Below are 22,371 nucleotides of genomic sequence, written 5' to 3'. Positions count from 1 at the left end.
CGAAGGCCCAAAGTGTCCATGCTGTCAGTGCTTAAACACAGAACAATAGTATAAGTGTCTAATTTCGAAGGTTGAAGGCCGAGCTCCGCGTAGGGCCGAAGGCCCGAAGCGTTCAGAATGTCAGTGCTTAAAAACAGAACAATAGTATAAGAGTCAAAAGCAAAGGCCGAAGGCCGAGCTCCGCGTAGGGCCGAAGGCCCGAAGCGTCCAGGCTGTCAGTGCTTAATCACAGAACAATAGAAAAGTGTCTAAATGCGAAGACCGAATGCCGAGCTCCGCGTAGGGCCGAAGGCCCGAAGCGTCCAGACACTCCAGACTGTCAGTGCTTAAACACAAAATAATACTATAGTGTCCAAATGCGAAGGTCGAGCTCCGCGTAGGGCCGAAGGCCCGAAGCGTCCAGGCTGTCAGTGCTTAAACACAGAACAATCATGGGCTTTCAGTGCTTAAACACAGCTTCATCATCGTATCAGCTTCATGTCATAATAATATTTTGTCCAATACCTATTGTCACCTTCTTTCTTCGGAAACCGGAAAGTGGGTCAAATTTAACTTGCATGATTTGACACGTACAAACATACATAGTTCTTATACATTTCAAGTTATTTCTCTTAATGGGTGATTTATTATGCTGATTGCTGACAAACACGAACTGCACGTCAACGGAGAATTATAGGATACCCTTCAGGTACGGAGCCATGATAAGTTCTATGTCAAAATTCAATTATTTTTATACTAGTTTTTATCGTTGACTGTACATTTTTTCCACAGTCAACTAATACTCAACGAGACAATTCTAACAACCCTAAACACAATTACGTTGTGTTATTTTATCACCGAGTTCCTATGACCACCTCCTGTCTCCATCATCAGATCAGCTCGATGGTACCATAATTTTGCATTGTCATCCGACTTGCATATGTATGCAAATCTTCAGCTTTTTGTAAAAATTTAATTATTATGATACTAGTTTTTATCGTTGACTGTACTTTTTTCCACAGTCAACTAATACTCAACGAGACAATTCTAACAACCCTAAACACAATTACGTTGCTTTATTTTATCACCGAGTTCCTATGGCCACCTCCTGTCTTCATCATCAGATCAGCTCGATGGTACCATAATATTGCATCGTCATCCGACTTACATATTGATGCAAAATTTCAGCTTCATTGGAAGTTGGGAAGTGGGTCAAATTTAGTTTGCAAAATTTGCCCCGTACAAACATAGTTACATATTGACATAGTTACTTACATAGGTACATTGCAAGTTAAATAAAAGCTTGTAAAAATATCAGATTTGCTCCGTAACTTGTCATTAGGTAAGTACAACAGTGAATATCAGGCAATATTTATTTGAACGTCAGAGCATAATATATGTACCTATGTTTATTTTTCGAAGAGTCTACAACTTTGCATTTAGGGATACTCAGATTAGGGTAAGCATGAATAAACGTATGTTATTATTACAATGAGTTTTTTTCGGAAAAAGCGGTACAAGGATTAATGAGAGGTGCGAGTGAATAAACCACAGAACAGGATTAAATACTAAATGTAGATGTTTATCTTTGATAATTAGTTTAAAATTAGGATCGCCCCATTCATAATTTAAGTAGGTAAATAATATACCACCAGTTTAAAAATAAACACGTCAATCAATCGAATCAAGCCAATTTTAGTGGCACTTTGTTAAATTCTTGAAAACTTACGGTTATAAATTGAAGCCATTAGTAATCGAAATTAAACCAAACGAAAAGCAACCGAAAAAATGTCTACATTTAAGGGACTATCCTGATTCGAAGGCACATAAGGAATAAGTAATGTGCTCAAGTTCTGTAATAAATCTTAAAAGAATGCTTTGGCCGCTCCCAAAAGGATACTCGTGGAAGCGTTCACCTTCTATTTTCCCTGTTATTTATGGGCCTATGCTTTATGCTAGAACCGCGAACCAAGAATAAAATGGGTAACTAAAATATATGGAACTATGTTACAATGACAGCGGAATTATCAAATCGAACGTAGTTTCTAAGCAAGATTACAGTTTAGTTAAAACTTAAAACTGACGTTTGATTAAGTTACTTGTTTTTTGAAATGAAAACTTCTTTAGCGGCGCTGGGCACTTTTTGAGGTGGGGAAAAAATGATAAACTCGAGACAGCGTAAGGCGATCACGTGACCGTAAGGGCGTAAGGCGATCACGTGACCGTAAGCCACTCATAATTTTAATGGCATTTAAATCAATAAAGAAAAACCCAATGTTATTTGACATTTATGTTGCGGACTCCTTTTCAAGACTCTTTACCTATGTTCAAATAATTAGACGTTGTCATGGCAGTATGTAAATAAACATGTCAATGAAAAGTGTGATCTTAATTGAGAATGATAATAATATATAATAAATAATTATAATACCTCCGCTAAACGTATGTATCGTGTTACCGGGCGTCGGTAACATAGTGAGGTGAGTTTTCACTTCTATCGGCACTCCCGGAGTGCAACCGTTGTTGCTTGTTTTTTAATATGCAACTTTTTATTCTTAGAGATAAACATAGGAATTTTTATAAAATAGTAATAAATTAGATAACAAAGCAGCGATGGCGGTTGCTTTCAAGACAAACATCTAACGCAGGTAGGACCGCCATTTTGTTAATACGATATTAACCATACAAACAAAAAGCATTTTAGGTACTTATCTTATCTTACGGGTGATTTATTCGACAACTTCCAACCTGATGTCTAGGTACGTATAAAAGTAGCTGGAACTTTAAAATGTTAGTTATATCTTCCATTTACACGTAATTTACATTAAGATTCTTTCTAATTTGCATGTCAGAATAACCTTTTCATAATCGTCACGTTGGTGGCTCCCAACTTGGCGATTAGCCTAATGGATTTCTCAATTTAATGAACTCCAAACTTGGTAATTGGCTTTTAAAAAGATAGGACCAAATTTACGATTGGTAACTTTTAATTTTGTTACCGCCTTTTCTTTGACCGCTCAGATTTTTTTCCGATCCACCTTAATCAGAGGATGTATTGTCGTGGACCGTTATTTTAAATATATTCCGGTTAAGTACTTAAGCCCGCACGCTCAAGCTAACAACAATGATTGAAATGGAGGGTTCCTTGGGGTTCTCTGACGCACAAATCTTTTTGTTTGATCAGGCGTTTGTTGACAACAAATTCGTTGACGTTAATCCTCAGACAATGGCAGTATTCCATCAGAGAACCAAATGACGGTCCAACCGACGGTATCCTTTTTAAACAATGCTAAATCCGCAAGTTAATATTTATTTAAAGGATTTGTTAGTGAGATTCCATTCAGGCGTCAAATCGATGAAAGTTTAGCCAAGCAAGTACTTTACAAAACGAGCTTTTAAATTGTTTCGGATGGGGACAAAGAAACTTTTAAGATTTAATCCAGCATTCCATGAAGAAAGAAAAAACCAAACATCGATTCACGTTTAAGAATTATCCAATAAAAACGAGAATCGTCTGGATATGCGTTTATAAGGGCCGCTACGAAACATTTGAAATGTGTTAAAAAACCAAATAATCACTCTCAAGGTGTCACAGCCGTTCGTTAGAAGGCATTTTGTTGAAAATAGTTATAAATTATCTAAATTGGCAACACACTTGATTTTTTAAATTCATAGCTTGACTTCGCGGTACTGTTTGTGGTTGAAATGAAACCAAAACTGTAATTTGGCAGACATATTTATTTATACTCGTTAAAGTTCAGCTTCATCAAATAGCACGTAATATTTATTTACAGATCGAGTAAAGGTACAAAATTAATCACAAATAAATAACTTTCATTAAGCGCTTAGCATAAACTATTCAGATTTTGGTTGTTTATACCCAAATTTGTTCTTAGGAAGAGACAAATTCTGGTATTTTATATTTTCGGTTTCGCACTACACGACGAACTTAAATTATTAAGTACACGTTTAAAGCTAACATCAACTTTAAACAAATAGCGGTAATTTACACGTTATTATATATGTAGAAATCTGCTTGAGAAAGTATAGCTAATTGTGATAGTTTGGATCTGTCTGTAGGAAATGTAATACCGTTTGCAAAGAAATATAAGAGAATATGCTCGTACCTATATAAATGTTTGCTTCCTTTATTTACATACATAATGCTTAGATTATTTCTGTCGTCGGACAACAAAAATATAATCTCTTTGCCGTGTTTTTACAATAATTATCATGTTTTTATATACATTACACATGTATCTATTTATTGCTGAAGAAGACATCGTAAGTTCACTAGAATGAGTCAGATCATCCCCATCAAAAGTATTTTAGTAAAATATATCTAATTCTACATTTAACTAAACAATAATAAGGACTAGTTGTAGAAATAGTTCTAAATTTTACTGATAATACTATAAAAACCTGCGTTCATATCGAGATTGAAAACTATACCAAACAAATAGACGTCCAACATTTATTTATTCTGCGTTACATGTATCTTTAGTAGTCACTTTATGTACAAGCGGTATAAACCAATCGAATATTTAGAAAATTACTAATTTGATTTACTATTTTGTTCTTAACATATTTACAATTCTAATTTTTCTGGTGTTAACCTTACTGTGATTCATAAATACATTTATAGGTATATTTTTTAATTTACAATCGCCTAAATCTACACAAAAAAATTTTCACATAAGAAGATAATTTATTATATAGCATTTACAACAGGTGACTTACAAAAAGTTCATAACGAAAAGTTTAAACGTAAATCACAAAACACGTCATCGTTTTTTAAACCAACGTCACTATTTTCACTTGTCCAAATACCTTTTTTATATCACATACGAAACTCCACTCCACTGGTTCCTTGTTCGTAACTTGTCAGTGTCCACGAAAATTTGTTCACTAGTTTAGGAACTGTAGGTACGGTTTTCCACAGACAGCATGTCGAAGCTGTGACGTCACACAACAACATCCCTAGAAGCAGCCTCATTGTTGGGTGCCTCCGGAGCTATCACAGGTTGGAAACAGTGAGCTGCGGGCGCAAAGTCTTCAACTAGTTTTCGCTTGAGTACAGAGGAGGATCCGACATAAACGTTGGTCCCTGGGAATGTACCTCGTCGTCTCCGCCTCCACAATACAGCGGCAAGCACAGCCAGCCCAAAGGCAATCATGGCTGATAAGCAACCTAATACTAATTCAGAGTCAGGTGCTCGCTCGGGCACGCGCTCTCCTCTCATTGAACTAACAAGAACGGACATAAGTCGGTCACCTTCGCTGACTTGCACGTCTTGCACGCTTTCAGTTGAAACACGTTGAGCTCGACTCGTATCGATGGTCATCGTTTCTGATCTTTCGTTGTCAACACCCGGTGTTCTAGAAACAAGTTCTACTTGGATATGGTAGATAGTATCAGGCCATAGAGAAAGCGTTACTCGGGTTGAGTCTGTGAACAGGTTGCCTTTTAGTCCACCACCATCGACTTCCCAGGTAACAAGGTAAACACCGCGAGCTATTCTTGGTTCCCAAGCAATTTCACCTATTACAAGTACTTTCTGGTGAATCAATGATATTTCTTTTAAAGTCCATTTGTGTTGATCGTGATTTGATGAGTTGGAGTCGTGAGCGACCCAGGTTTCGTCTGGGCTGTAGATTGTGACGAGACCGAGTGGGTCCACAACTAGGACGCGAAGAAGAGCTCCTTCGTTGTTGGAAGGTACCCTGGTGGCGAGCGATTGGGTTTGAATGATTTGTCTCCACGGACCCTCGGCAGCTCGTCGCATGACGACATAGACGAGGGGAGTAGGGCGAGATGTGGCGCGGGGCGCGGGGGGCGGCCAGCGTGCAAGCGCTCCGCTAACACGCATGACGCCCTCGCCTTTCGTGTGAATCACAGGCTGGGTCTGCGATGCCCTTGCCGCTTCAGCGTGAAACTCACAAGCCACTTTGCATCCAGGGAACTGTAAACAAAATAAAACATGAATAATATGCAACTACAAGTGGTCTCTGAATGCTCGTTATAACAAGAAACTTGTTAAAACCACTATCGACTTGCAATGTAGATCAAAGGTTTCTTGCAATTTGTATTTGTCACAACTGCATTCCTGCGTCGCGTGTGCTTTGTCATTATTATTAAGGACGTCTTTGGAACAGCGTAGTACATTACAAATAATAAAGGAATAGTTGATATTTAATTATAATTGATCGGTTTACTTACGCAGATGTCCTTTTCTTCACAGACAGCTCCCCATATTTGGTAGTTAGACTGAAGTAGCTCGCAATTCTCCCAGCACTGCAACAAAAAAATATTTACAATTACTAAGTTTCTTAATTGGCTATATAGAGGCTCTATCATACTATTCCGGAGTATCAAAAGGCTTTTTTCATTAATAATACCTGTTATTCTCTGTGTATCGTTAAATTACGGGAACCGTTTCGTTTAATTATTCCACGATATCGTTATCAGTTGTTTCGCGTGTACCTACAGCCGTTTATTAGATCGAAAAGGCAGTCGTTAGTACAAGAAATTAATCATTAGAAAGCGAAACGGTAAAATTTTTGTCAGGTCATTAATAATCTAGTTGTTGTATCCACAGAAGTATATGGTATTTTCTAAATATTAATTTTAGGAAATCATTTTACATTTATTTAAAGATATCAACAATAAAAATACAACTGAAAAAAAAACATACCTACAATTAATAATATATGATTCTAGTTCATACCTACATCTGTAACCTTATTTGTCAATCAGGTCAATTAAAACCAATTGCTATAACAAGTAACTTTATATCCCATATTAACTGAGAACGTTAGCAGCGTTCAACAAATACATAACTAGAGCAGAAACAGAACTTGTACATCCCCAGTGGAATTAAAACAAAACGTACAGCACTCCAATTAAGGAGCGGCGTAATTGACGCCCGTATCTAGCCAAATTTCACAACGGTGGCCGAGCCGAATGCAGCATTTGTCATTGGAAACACTCATTAGTTGGAGTTGACGTTAACTTGACGCCAGCTTTCGCCTCGGTAAGCTTTAATAATTATAAGAACCAGCCGCTGATATTAATTGCTGGTATTGACAAAACGCTCTGTCGCTCCGATTTCGAGGATGAAATTAAATGCTTGAATTTTCGTATTTCGTATTTTAATTACTGGTTGACAAAATAAATTGCTAAGTTACTTTCGTCACAATAACGCTTTTTAGGGTTCCGTACCCAAAGGGTAAAAAACGGGACCCTATTACTAAAACTTCGCTGTCCGTCCGTCTGTCCATCCGTCTGTCACCAGGCTGTATCTCATGAACCGCGATAGCTAGACTGTTGAAATTTTCACAAATGATGTATCTCTGTTGCCGCTATAACAACAAATACTAAAAATAAAATAAAATAAATATTTAAGGGGGGCTCCCATACAACAAACACGATTTTTTTGCTCTATTTTTTGTTGATGGTGCGGAACCCTCCGTGCGTGAGTCCGACTCGCACTTGGCCGGTTTTTAACACAACAAAGTAAAGATTGCAAAGGCGAGGGGCTATTGCATATTTGAATTTGTACTTAGCACATCTAACTATGACTGATGAGCATCGTAAAACCAACTAACCATGGGTTTACTAAAGGCCACTAGGTATCAATAAACTCAGGCGTCGAATAGACAGCTGCGTTTATGAGTTGTAACTGAAAACTCATTTTCCTAGAACATTGCATAATTAAATTTCATACGATGGCAATTTAGAACCGTCAAAAGTCAAATTAAAATTATTATGTTGTAAAACATTCAAGTCTTCTGCCGTTTTCGAGATTTGATGACCAACAACGGGTCATAGAAATCCATGTTTACGATTGTGCTTCATTATTGTATCCAATTTCAAAAATTTCAAAAAACAAAACTTATGACCAATAGCACTCAAAAGGACATAACCGTCGATGGAACGCTACTAGAGTACGTAGACAGCTATATTTACCTGGGTAAGCAGATATCATTCAGTAGTCAACGAAACGAAGAAGAAGTAGACCGACGAGTAAAAATAGCTTGGAATAAATACTGGAGCCTAAAGGAAATCCTGAAAAGTAATATGAATATGAAAATCAAGAAAAAAGTTATGGATATATGTATTTTACCTTCACTGACTTATGCAAGTCAAACCTGGCTGTTCACTGCAAAAATTAAATCAAAAATAACTACATGCCAGAGAGCGATGGAGAGAAGCCTGCTAAACATAAAAAGAGTTCAAAAAATACCACATATAAATATAAGAGCTGTAACAAAACTAATAGACGCTCTCGAACACGCCAAAACACAAAAATGGAGATGGGCTGGACATGTTGCCAGGCTGTCAGACTCGCGCTGGACCTTGAAAGCTACCACCTGGAAAGGACCTGCAGGCAAACGACGCTCCGGGAAACCTAACAGCCGTTGGACTGATGACATAAATAAAACAGCCGGTATAAACTGGAAAGATATAGCTACAAACAGGGATAGATGGAAGTCCTTGGAGGAGGCCTTCACCCGATGAGGGGTTCTTGTCCACCACAAATAATTAATACATTGTATATTTATAATATGTGAAAATTGACTTAACAATAACAATAAATAATTCTAATTGACATTATACCTAAAATAAATACTTATAAATAAATGCTAACTTATACTGTTGTAATGAAATGAGTGTAACAAATTGGACTTGAAATAAAAGGCTTTTTTATTTTATTTATTTTATTTATTGTATCCAATAAATACTCAGTCGTTTGCTGAGAACTTTGTGAATGAGAAAGAAAACGTATAACAATGAATAGTTGGTCTGCAGTCTTTAGGTAAATATGTGACGTCCCACGGATAAAGGTGCCTTATGGCCGTTGGCGCTTACGCTATTATTAACGCCGCTCCGCCGCCGCGCGCTATTATTATTGCGGCGCTATACGACGTAAGCGCCAAGTGCCATAAGGTACCTTTTGCCGTGGAACGTCACATATACGTGATATTTACATGCTTAGTAATCATTTATGTTTATAGTTAGAATTTTGCAGAAAACAATTTATACCCTTTCAAATTTTACCGATGTCTGTTCCCCATTTTATAATTCGACCTTATTTATTAATGAATACATACTTCAATGTTCTGATGAAGATTTATTACGTTTATTACTTTGACTGATATGATCGAAATATTTCATACGATATTTGATCAAATCAAAACTACAGTATCTATCTGTACTGTACTTCTGATCATATTCGGATATCCGTATATCCGAATACTTATGAATCAATAAAATTGATACATAAATTCAAGCGTCCTCAAAATACATATATTCATTTTATAGTTCGTTAATTTAGTATGGAAGTTAAATGACGAGTCACATGCGTAGTAATATTATCTAGTATACATTATATAGTGTAGATAATACATTACCTATATGGATAGTATTATGTTGGTAAAGGAAGTTAGTACTCACCATAAAGCAATCTGGGCCTTGTAAACACGATGACTCTCCGCTGGGACGTGGCATCGCGAACTGTGAACAAGCAAACGTTATGTTCGTTAAAGTACATGTATAGCAAACACAAACCACGTTGAAAAATATTTTATTACAATTCGCAACTGCTTTAATTGTGCAGTGCCTAGAAAAATATAAGATAAACGGAAGAAACATACAACGGCAGTATGTAACACACACAATGTCATAAAAAAAGTAATAAAGACCGATTAAACCAACCTAGCTCCTGTCAGGCACAAAGTTAAACCATGCCCTCCCATCCCGAAGGCCGTATAATTCTTTTTAAATCGATATCATAGATGGCGCTATATGTCACAATCGGCGATAACGAAATTTTTATCTTACTGATTAAGATGTATTAAGAGACATTTAAAGTGTCATAAATTAAAAACATTATAAATGAAATACAAACATTAATAACAACACGAATTCAATGCATTAATTTTCAAGATTTGAAATCACAATTATATCGCGACTGACTACGTTATGAACAACAGCGCAGGACAGTTATGTGGAGCTGTCGAAGTAATATTGAATATTGTCACTAGATGGAGCCACCACGGTTCTAATATGTGGAGTTTGATTTAGAATAATTACATTTGAGTTATGAATTACGAAATTTAGTACAAAATGTTAAAAAATAGATCGGTCAATAAACATGCCTACTCTAAATGAGTACCTATTTTTTATTAAAGTAGGCCTGACGTTAAAATATAAATTAAAAAAACTCGTAGGGCGATGTCTTTCAAAAGAAATGAATGCTTTGTTTTTAAACACAATGCAAGTTTTTATTTCGCTTGATGTCCAAGTCAAACGCACATTTTACTTCTTTATTGACCGACGCGTTTGCGAAGGTCTCCGTTTTAACTCGGGCCAAATTTCGTTTGAGGAGAACGTTCTCCTCGGTTTAATTCTCAACCGATTCTCATCAAATTTTGTGACCAGATTCTAGGATAAAATAGTTTTTTTTTTCAATCCGATTATTTCAAAATTGCGAAATATGTAGTCGTATCAATATTATAAGAGCATTTCTTTTCTTTTTGAGATATATTTACAGTGCTTGGCAAAAATGTAGAAATGTTGTAAAGGTTTTTACTCGAGAATAAGTAGCCAAATTTCGTCAAATTGGCTAAGTGCTATCATGGCGCAGTTTGCAAACAGTTGCTTTGATGCATGGAGGTTCGAAGTTCGAACCCCAGTAAAGTGCGCTGCTAACTTTTTGTAAATTTTTACACTTATATTATTGTATTATGTATTATTATTTGTGCAAAGCACGGGTTAAACGTATTCGTTTCATTTTTCCAATCTTTTATTTAACCTTTTGTTAATTTAGTTTTTCTAAATAATTCTAAACGGCGTACCCATATATTTTTTATTCAGTTTTAAGTAGAAATGCCCCGAATAGTGGTATTGGCCGAATACCGAATATTCGGCGACCGAATATTCGGTATGACATGCGAACATTTTGACCCACAATTATTATGAAAACTGATCGCTAACAAAGCTCAACGTTAGATGATGATGATAAGTTATATTTTTGTTGAACAGCATTAATGAGTAGAGTCAAACAAAACAGACTCATGATAAAAATAATATGTTTTTTAATCAATTAATGGTCAAAAAAGGGTCTTCGTATTTAACAACTTTCCAAGAACACATTCTAAATATACTTACCTACATAGTTTTTGGTTATTTTTATGATGCAATTTTTCTTTTTAAGTAGGTGCAACAGATATTCGGTATTCGGCCGAATAGTAGGCAACATTCGGCCGAATACCGAATATTCGGCAAAGTGGCCGAATAGGCCGAATACCGAATAGTTGCCGAATATTCGTGGCATCTCTAGTTTTAAGCTATGCTCGCGAGGTCTACAGTTTATTAATTTCCTTGTTGTAAACGACGATCAGCTTAAACCGCGAAAATCGAAGTTTGTAAACTTCATGAGGTAGAACAAACTAAATTGACAGCGATTTTGATAGCACAGACTATGCAAGTGTTTTTTTAATTACATAAACTAATAGAAGTTTGATGTTTAAAATAACACTAAAAAATATGCTTCGTATGACTCATGCAACTATCTCTGTCACTCGAATTACAACTTAATGTGAGTAAAAGAGCCCAAAATTTGCAATATTCGGTGTTCGCGGGTCGCGGGGCTTGCCTAGTCGAATTTTTGTTGACGGACAGACTCCGACAATGACTGCACTCATGACTACGACGGGGAGTATGGGGGTGGTCATGATTTGGTCATGGACTGGCCATGGTGTGACATGCGAGTTAGCCTTGAAAAAAATGCCAACTAGGTGTTCGTATTTCCAATGCAAGGTCATGACCGCCATGACTGGTCAAAAGTTGATGTTTCGCTTCTAAACTGCGCGCAGTGCGCGTTTGCAAACTTGAATTGACAATACGGTGTGTTATATCTATAGGTTTGTATTTATTTTTAATTTAATACAAATACTTATGTCCTCAATCGCTCCAGCGTCTCAAGGCCGCACAGCGACGTGCACACGCACACTCGGATTAAATACTAATTGTAAGGTGCGTCTGTGTGCTTACGAAAACTACCATACAACTAGGTACATAGGCGTGAACGCCACAGTAATTCGTGCCGTCCTCTTCTTCTTTCTAATAGGAGCGACAGGGACAGCATACACGGTTTGAAACTTCTAACAGTTCTAACCATGTTAATAAAAGAGGGACGGGCAGTATATCTCGCCGCGAGATACTGTCGTGCCTATCATGGGCTAGCCCGGCTGTAAATATTTGTTTTTAGTGCAAATATTTCCTTTTTGTATTTTAAAATAGGTACTACAAAATAAATCGTGTTACTGCCGTTTGTACGAGAATGTAAATTTTTAACATGAAATAAATGTTTAGTAAATAAATAAATATTATAGGGACATTCTTACACAAATTGACTAACGATACAAATGTGTAATATACAATTAATACTTAAATACATAGAAAATATTCATGACTCAGGAACAAATATCTGTCTCATTATACAAATAAATTACACTTTATTTTCAATATAAAAATATCGATCGAGTAGGTAATTCAAGGTCACTTTTTTTGTAACTTTGTGGCCCTGCTACTTACGGGTTAAACACCCTGACCATGGAAACCGGCATACCCTTATTATTTTCCCTCCTCTTATTTATTACCGAGACTTGGTGCGCGACTGACACTATCAATAGCTGCAAGCTGGCGCGCTCGAGTAACATTTTTAATTAACCGAAGCGTAGCGAAGGTCTACGTTTTGACTCGGACATTTTGCTTTTGTATGTCCGGATGTTCTCCTATACAGGTCGCAATTCTTAACCGATTTTCGTGAAATTTTGTGACCGAATTCTATGACTAACTAAAATTTTTTTGTCGATCCGGTTTTTGGAAATTTTTCAAAATGGCGGAGTTGTGATAGCTCCCGCCTAAACAAATAGTCGGATCGGTATCATAAGAGTTTTTTCTTTTTGAGATATGTTTATAGATTAAATGGCCAAAAATTCAGAAAATTTGTATCGCTGGTTTTGGCGGTATTTAGATATGTATTTAGTTTTTACTTGAGAATGAGTAGCTAAATTTCGTCAGCTTTAGTAAGAACTATAATGGCGTATTTTGCAAACGTTCGCTTTTTTTGTTTGCATCGGCAGGTCCCTGGTTCCATTCCCAGTAATTGTATACTGCTACTTAACTTTTAGTATTTTTTTTATACTTAAATTTCGTATAATTGTTTTTTATTTTATTATTTTATTTTGAAAAAATGAAAAATGTCGTATTTTTTATTTATCAAGCGCGGGTTAAGCGTTTTCGTTTAATTTTTGTTTGTAGCTTTATGTAGTTTTTAATATTTTGTTTATATTACATGTACTATACCTATATTTTAATAAATATTTTTGCCATACATTTATTCAGTTTTAAGCTCTGCTCGCGAGGTCTACAGCTCACAGAGCCACTAGTAACTAATCCGTTTTGTATATATCATATTTAAAAAATCCATCGTATGTCAAAAAATGTTTTCTTAGGTACAGTCAGCAGCAGAAGTTGCTAAGCGGGCGAGGCGTTCATAATTACCTTGACGCGCTCTTATTCTCTTAACAATAAAGTCGCGTCAAGATTATTTTGAACACCTCGCCCGCTTAGCAACTATTGCTGCTGACTGTACATGATAGGACAAGTACGGCTACCATTAATTGACATTTGACTTTTACGCCACCGACTGCGTGAACTCGATCGCACCAATACATCAATGCGAGTACGAGCGAGATAGACTGCGATCGACTTCATGCACTCGCTAGGGTACCTAAACGTCAAATGCCAACTCATGATAGCCGTAGCGAATAAGCTACAAAACTTTTAGTAGCTAAATAAAAAAATGAATAAATCGGAAATACAATTAATTAATTTATTAATTTAAAAGCATGGCAAAAAAAACGTTACACACATTTTTTATTGCAATATTACGAAATAGAATGTAAAACACGCAAAGCAACGTATATGGGGCATTATCTATGAAAAGGGACCTTATTGTCGATGGCGCTTACGCCGCACAACGTCGCGCGGCATTGTATTTATATCAGAGCATCGTTAATAACGGCGTAAGCGCCATCGACAATAAGGTCCCTTTTCATAGATAACGTCACATATGCTACTTAGGACGGTGCGCTTTTTTAGTATGGGATTGGCGGATTGGGTATCTGCATGTACTATGTATGTACTAGTATTTTATGGGGCATTATCTATGAAAAGGGACCTTATTGTCGATGGCGCTTACGACGCACGGCGTCGCGCGGCATTGTATTTATACCGGAGTATCGTTGATAACGGTGTAGGCGCCATCGACAATAAGGTCCCTTTTCATAGATAACGTCACATACACATATGATCTGTGATCCTTACAAAATACCTACTCCTTCCTTTCCTATATACATGGTCTTTTTTATTTCATAATAAATCTAAGAAAATACCGCGTAGTATTATATCTATATCTCTAGGTACTGATATGGGGCATTATCTATGAAAAGGGACCTTATTGTCGATGGCGCTTACGCCGCACGGCGTCGCGTGGCCTTGTATTTATATCTGAACATCGTCAATAATGGCGTAAGCGCCATCGACAATAAGGTCCCTTTTCATAGATAACGTCACATATAAATTTAGATTTTAATATGCGCATATTTTTTCAAGTATTTCCTTTCGATTTTATTTAACGGACGTTAAAAATAGATTGTTTCGTCGGCGCGACCTTGGGCTTTGGGCCTCTCAAGGCCATGTGGACGGCACGCGGCAATTCAACGCTTAGCTCCAAGAATTATTTTATTAAAACAGATCATACCGCAATGCCGTGTTCTTTCTGCCCTAATGTGAAGCATAGGTACCTACTCGATACCTTCAAACCAGCATAAGAGTCCTCTTTGATTATGCATTATTATTGTGTATCTCAAAGTCACAGTTATGCTGTTTTACCCGAACGCTTGTCGTGCCGATTTGCCGAAGCAAGGTAAGCGATAAGAGTGACCTGTGATTTGTAACGAAACTTTGACACTTTCGCCTATACTAAGTAGGTACCTATTCAAACTTCTATTTACAATTTACAATACAAAAAAATTAAAAAGTCAAATTGATTTCATAATCGTAAATTATGATATGTAAATAAATTTCAATTTTGTCGCCGATGGCTGAAACGCCATCTAGTAATGATTGACCTTAAAAATGAATGTGATGTGTAGGTTTAGTGCGTGAAAGCTACAACAGATGTCGCGCGAGAGGTGTTTTGACGCCATTTCAACGCATGTTTGTCGTAAGAGTTTTATTAGCTCCGTGGGGCTCCGTGCGCCATCTAGTTTGTTACTGTGAACTAAAAAATTGCCTACAAGTATTTGCTACTTAGGACGGTGCGCGTTTTTACTATGGGATTGGGTATCTGTACTAGTATTATATGATCTGTGGTTAAACCATTCGTCGAATCGCACGTTAATATAAAAGGGGACGTTTAATTATTTGCTGGAGAACCAATACATCGCTCTTTATCGAAGGCAGAGTTTAATACCCCGGTAAAAAAGCGAGCAAAAAAATAAAATGTTCGATTCGAGCAGCAAGTTTAATGTATTTGATAAAAGTGACAGGCATCTGCTTACCGTCGGTCGGTCTTTTTAATTGCCTGATACCGACGGAAATGCGGGGTCTGACACTTTGGCATAATACCAAAGCTTTACTTACAATGTAATTCAAAAAAGTTAAAGGCAACTTTGAAGGCTAATGCTGTTTTTTGTAAACTTTATAAATATAAAGCAAGTCGTCACAGAGTAGAAGTAAATTGCTTTAATTATAAATAATTGCTAGGCTTGAGCTCGTATTACAGTAAATTATACAGTACTCTATAATCATGATTGGCATTTTAAATACTTCATTGAGTGACATTAAATAAAAACTGTCATATTTTATGAACACGTTCATCCCGTACAAAGATATCAGATACACACAGTGAATGCATATCAGAGTTGTAAATGCATCGGTAATGCATCATTATTCAGTATTTATTCATCTGTAAAACGCTACTTGATATCAATTAAAATAATGTGATCCATCATTGATAATAATCTCACGAACTTGCCTCTTCTTTTTAGCCCCGAGGCACATGCTTGGCAATCTCTGTTGATGAATTTCTATTTGACAATAATATATGGTTATGTCCTTTCATTGTGTTACTAGACAAAAGCTGATACATGAACATTGTGCAAATAAAAGATCTCGTTAATGATTCATTCTTTATATAAACGATTTCTATTTGTTCTAATATAGTTATATGCATAAAATAAATGAACCATTATTCTAGCTCATGAACAGGGATCGGATATTCGGATCGATATTTACCTAAACTTGGCAAAATTCCGGAAATTGTTGGGAAAATATGGAGTCGGCTTCTTTTTTATTATAAGTTTAATAAATATGCTCCGGGACTCCGGGATCGCACGAAATGACATAAGATGGTACAAATTTACCTACATGTTTAGTTTATGGCTATTTTTGACAATTTTTGTAAGGAAATATGTTGTTATATAGATCTAACAAGAACAGTGTATGTAGTGTAGCCGCAGCGTGAATTGGCAAAATAATGTAAGCATTTCTCTATACATATCTTACATAACTATTTACTACTTATTATAGTAGATTCAAGGGTTCTGTAATATAAGAGAATAATAAAACATTTTTTTTGTATAACACATATATGTGACGTTTTCAAGCAAAAGGTACAATTTTGTCAGTTGTACATAAGGTTCACGTCTAGTTAAATCTTGATGGTATTCGTGACACTATGATTTACTCTCAACACCCCACTTAATCTCTAAGATAAAGCCCACGTACATACCTAAAGTACACGTGGTGACGAATTTTCTTTGTATTGCCCGTCTTTTTTTACCTGCTATGCGTAAGACAATGGCGGTAGCAGAGATAGCGGAAGGGAAAAAATTTGAGACCACGGGCATAAAGTCGTCCTTGAAACGTCGAAGGAAAACAATTTCTAAAGTACTCGTAGTTTTAAAAGTACTAGTACTCACGACAAGTTCCGTTAAACTAAGTTATGATAATGATATTTCGCTAGTTGAATAAATCTCAGGTACATTGAATTTAATATTTCTCCATAGTAAATTACATTAAATACTTAATAAATAAGCGTATTAAAATGTTCAAATATGAGTTTAGATTGCCTTGTTACATAGTTAACAAATCCCGGGAAATCCCGGGAAATTTATTACGAAAATAAAGTTGAGTCCGTCTCCATACCGTTCACGCCGCCAAAGTTTAGGTAAATATCAATCCGAATATCCGATCCCTGCTCATGAACTTTCGAGATTTCATACGCGAGAAACATTCATTATCATTTAAGGTAGGTATAAAATATATTATACTTTATAATCCTCGTAAATATGTTTCAAAGTTTGAAGGGGAAAATACTTTATCAGTAGTAGCATAGCACACCTCATTCATAGTGTTTTGTTTTTTTTTTTTTACAATAAGGGCTAAACTTCAGCATCCCTGATTGACGTTGAGGTTAACTTTACAAACCATGTCTAAGTAAATGTATTCGATCAGGTAAAGCTTTCTCAGCCAGTGAAAAAGTGGTAGCGGGAAAGTCGCTCCGTTCACTCACGTTCTGTGCCTCTAACATTTGAACTCGTCAGTATAAATCTGCTACCGCTGATCAGCAGTTCAATTGACGAGACGATTTATTGTCCCACTGTTATTTTCTTACTGGACTTTCAAATTCATCGCACGGAGCAATCGATACAACATCGTTTTGGCATGTATCCGAGAGGATAATTATTCTAAAAGCACAGTAGGTAAACAAAACGACTGTGTAATCTGCGCATTTGTGAAAATATTAGGTAACACATATGAATAACACCAAAATGTTAAACATAACTTCAATATACACATAATATATCAAATATTTTTAAAAGAAAGACTCGTAAGACTTATAGTCAGTAGCAAAGAAAACAAATAATTCATATTTAGGCCACTATCATTGTGGCTAATGATGCCAATCTCGGACAGAGGCCATCAAGCGACTTCGTCGGACAGAGTTATTAGAGTAATCATCGTAATTTTTCACACAATTTCTTTTTTTGACCACTGTACTATCTCACGTCTACTAATGACAACAAAAAATGAAGTGAAGTATTGCACACAGAACTACTAACTTACAACAGTTTTCTACTTTTAATGTAATGATTAAATCCCAAAAGATTGACGTGACCGGTGTTTATGTGGTCGAAAAAACGTTATAAAATCCAAACAATTCGAAAGCCTACCTCAACTTTCACCTTCTGGGTTATAACGCCTATAAATTCAATTCAATTATTGCCAGTATTGTGCAAGGCCTTCTAGAGTTCGAATATGAAAGTTAAACAAAACAAAACGAAATATACTTCGGCAACTGCAAAGGGAAGTGAGTGAATAATGAATGACGATTGAAAACGGCCGAGAGCCCTCGTATTTGTGTTAGATGCCGCCGCAGATTACCCTTTTCTTAATCAAACAACGTTTATTGAATATTATTTAATTAATCTTTCGTGTTTGACTTCGAGTTGAATAGAAAGTAAGAATGAAAAATGATTTCGAAGCGAGATCGAAAGGTAGTTTTTCGTTATTGATTTATAGATTTGAGTGGGTAAGTATGTAACTAAAGGAACTATAAGGTCTTATTCGTATAAATTAACTATGTAATTAACATGTTTCAATATTAAGAACTCGAATGTTCTGTAAAGCAGATCCCTGGAGGCAATCAAAGGCATATTAATAAGGTACACACATATATAGAACGCACCAGGCGTCTGACCCAACTAGCTGTTAAATATTACCCTCACGAGCCTCGATGTTATTATTCTAAGTCATCCGTTAATAGCCCGAATCGAAAATTAGGGTTCAAGATGGATTACATTTTTTCAAAGCAACCCAGGATCCCGACACTTAAAAGTTTACGAAATCCATTAAAGATAATCGTCCATAAGTCGGGCCTGCGGCTGCGCCCGGGCAGGAACTAATCGATCGATGCGCACACACGGTCGTTTACAATCAATCCATCAGCGTTTATGTAACGCGTAACTACAGATGATCTTCATTTATCATTTTGTTTTGTGGGTAGTGACCGGACACACTTGGGGGTCACAAAATATTCATACGAAATAAACGGTCCAACGTCACGGTTCGGTTTGTAAACAAGTTTTTTATTCCAATCATTCCCACCCGTGTTTTATGGTCTGAGCGTTTGAGAAGTAATTTAGATAAAATAATCAGAAACGAAAACCTCTAACAGGAATAGCCAGCCAGCTCTAGGTAACTCCAGAATTTCGCCATCATCATTCTTCGTAGTTATCATTCGCAATAAACAAAGAGCGACATTTCCATACCAGCAGTATAGATAGAAAACGAAAAACATTAAACACCAAACAACTTTCATGAGAAAAAAGAACAAAAACAGCATGAATTATGATTTCGCATAAAGATAAAATACAATCTAAGCAAGCGCCAAATGGTAGAGAAAAAATATAATTTCTTGGAAGACAGACCGCGGTTCAGGAGCGAGACAAGGAATAGGGGTATATGATGCGGGTAATGAACTAAACATTAGAATTGAAACCAATATTGTAAAGTGTTATTGAGAGAATTGCAAATACGTGATGGTACCCACTTTAACGGCATACAAATTAAAATTACAAGTTAAAACTTTCCTTAAAAAATGTTGATAAAACAAAAAAAAACTCCAATACTTAATCCCACGATCCGACCAGTTGTCCCGACAACATAAATATCTGAGAGCACATAGCGGTACGGTGCGCGGGAAATGTGTTCCACCAAGCTTCTACGTCAGCTGTTATTTTATTTGATCTGCACTAGGTAAACTCTATTACCGATCCGTTTTTACAAGTAGAAATTCAATTTCAGTCCCCTTTTCTTAGTGAAAAATGTTATCCAATACTAGACGGAACGAAGTAAATGAACTGACCGAGTCAAGCGATGTTATGAGACTTTTTAAGCTCACGATCAAATGTAATAGTATTTTAAACTATGGGTTATAAAGTGTTATTTATAACTTTAAGTTTCACCGAATGTCTTATAATGAGCGTGTCAACTGGCACAACGATTAATGAAAAATACAACCCTGTTGGCGATAAAAGATGGCATCGACATCATTAGGTGGCCGCCATGATATGAATTTTTCATGAAATATGGACTCGTATAGCGCGCGTTTATTGCGACAAGTAGAACGTTCGAGGTATCTGTATTATTATTTTCATCGATTGTTTACTTTGAAAGCGTTTTTGCGGACGTTTGACAGATGCGAATGGTTTTATCGTGCCTTTAAAGTTAGCTGCGCAACGTTATTACATAAACCTTTTGAATTCCAATGCTCTGTAGATGTAAACGTTCGTTTAGTTAGAAATAAACTAATAGGGATTGAATAACAGATTATTATGGAGAATAACAATGCCGGTTTAAAAAACTACGAAGCAACGTGTCGATACGTTTACTTATTATGAACGTATCCTGCCAATTTACTTTATTGATGTTATATTATAGGACCATTAAGTTTTTATACCCATTGCCTTTCTGACGGACCGCCTATAATTATAATGACGATCGAGACTATAGTCCTTAAACTATTTTTAAATTATACCACAAAGGCCTTAAATCTGGTCTAATAAGGATAAGTATTACCGGCGAAATTGCTTAATTGGTGCCTGCACTGTTATAAATAAGCAGAGTTTAAATACTTGAATATTATCTTCAGTAAAAACTATCTTTTGTGTGCTGAAATAATTAATTACTCTTAAAACTAGAGTGGAATGAAATGTTGTTGAATACTAATTAATCAACTCTCAAGCTTAAGTAATTATTAAAATAAAAAATATAAATATATTAAATATTATCATGATGCATCAATCACGCTGCCAGTATTTCATTAATTAGTCAAAAGATGGTCTCATACGATTTATAATTGAATGTGAATAAAATCATGTACCTCTGCACCGATCAATTATATCATTAAAAGAATGCGACTAAAAAGTAGTAGTTTATAAATTCGATCCTAAAAAGCAGCAATCATAAATCCACCAACTTCACCCATTCCCGAACGAATGCCATGTAAAGGCGAAGTAAATCATGCTGCCACTTACCAACAATGATGTAAATGGTACAAACACGTACCAAATTTGATCATGGCGCGAATAAATTTAATAGTAACACAATCAGGGATTAAATTACCGGTTCATTATGCCTCCCACGCACGGTGTTGCAGGCGACACGTGCGGGACACTTCGCAAGCGTTATGTATGTAGCCTTAAGGCTATTTACCACGCGATCTATAAATAATCCAGCGTTGGATGCACTCTTTAAATATATTTTTTCTTGAGGTTTTTTACCACTTCATCACTTATATCTAGTGTTATTTATAACTTGTTTGAATATCTGAAATATGGCGCGTGTAAGTACAATAACTAAAAAGATACACATGCATTGAAACATACTAGCAGTGACATTTCCTCAACCAGAAATATCACTGTAAACAGTTGACAGATCCATAAATCCACAACCGTTTCATAACAAGATTATAGAGGTAAAGTTTGAATCGCCCTATAGGTAAAGGTAAACGTACGTTTTATATACTTGGATAATGCTATAAGAAAAATTTACTCCTGTTGACTTTGGACACAACGTTACTAAATGCCATAAAAATGGTACGGTGCCAGGACCCAGTTTTTGGGGCGCAGAGCCGAGCCTTAACACATAATATTGTGGCACATTGTGTCGCTCGGCGACCGCATATAAATGCTCTGAGAGCAAATAAAACGGTGCTATAATTTCAAATCATACGGACAGAGAATGGGTGTGGACGGCGCTCTCATTGTGTGGAAATGATGTAACCGCTATTAAAAGTGTGGGCTGTATCCCTTGAATATTTCTTGCAACGAAGACGTAGGGTCATATCGGTATTTTATATCTAACCGGAGACAATAGCATACGTTTCCAACAAGAAAACTGGCTCTGTATGTTAAGTAGTTGTGTGCAGCATTACAATATTCGCCTCGACGATATTGCTATCGCACCGATTATGTTATTAAACAAGCAATAGATTTTCCAACCGACAACATTAAAGTTTTACGACTAAATTTATGTAGCCTTATTAAATAGCATTTTTAATAACATGAATATTAATGATACCACCAAATACTTTGACTTGGACCCGAAAAATTAGGAAACTGATTTTTATATGCACTGTCACAGATGAAACAACGGCTATAAATTTGAATACTTTATTTGAAATAAAACGGTCACTTTTATGGGTATAGTAAAACCTTTTAGAATGTGTATCGTACAAAAACAATATTTTG

General features: G+C 36.1%; 1 protein-coding gene across 1 annotated transcript in view; it reads right to left on the bottom strand.

Moving 5' to 3' along the window:
* Positions 1-3,977: 3,977 nt before the first annotated feature.
* Positions 3,978-22,371, bottom strand: part of LOC134653472 (uncharacterized) — a 46,173-nt gene continuing 27,779 nt past the window's right edge. The window contains exons 2-4 of the mRNA XM_063508840.1: positions 9,437-9,496; positions 6,200-6,274; positions 3,978-5,942 (exon numbers count right to left, since the gene is read on the bottom strand). Coding sequence (XP_063364910.1) covers positions 4,944-5,942; positions 6,200-6,274; positions 9,437-9,496 — 1,134 coding nt within the window. The 3' untranslated portion in view covers positions 3,978-4,943. The remainder of the gene's footprint in view (positions 5,943-6,199; positions 6,275-9,436; positions 9,497-22,371) is intronic.

Source organism: Cydia amplana, chromosome 13 (assembly GCF_948474715.1).
Source record: "Cydia amplana chromosome 13, ilCydAmpl1.1, whole genome shotgun sequence".
Taxonomy (NCBI): domain Eukaryota; kingdom Metazoa; phylum Arthropoda; class Insecta; order Lepidoptera; family Tortricidae; genus Cydia; species Cydia amplana.
This window is presented reverse-complemented; position numbering and strand designations above follow the sequence as displayed.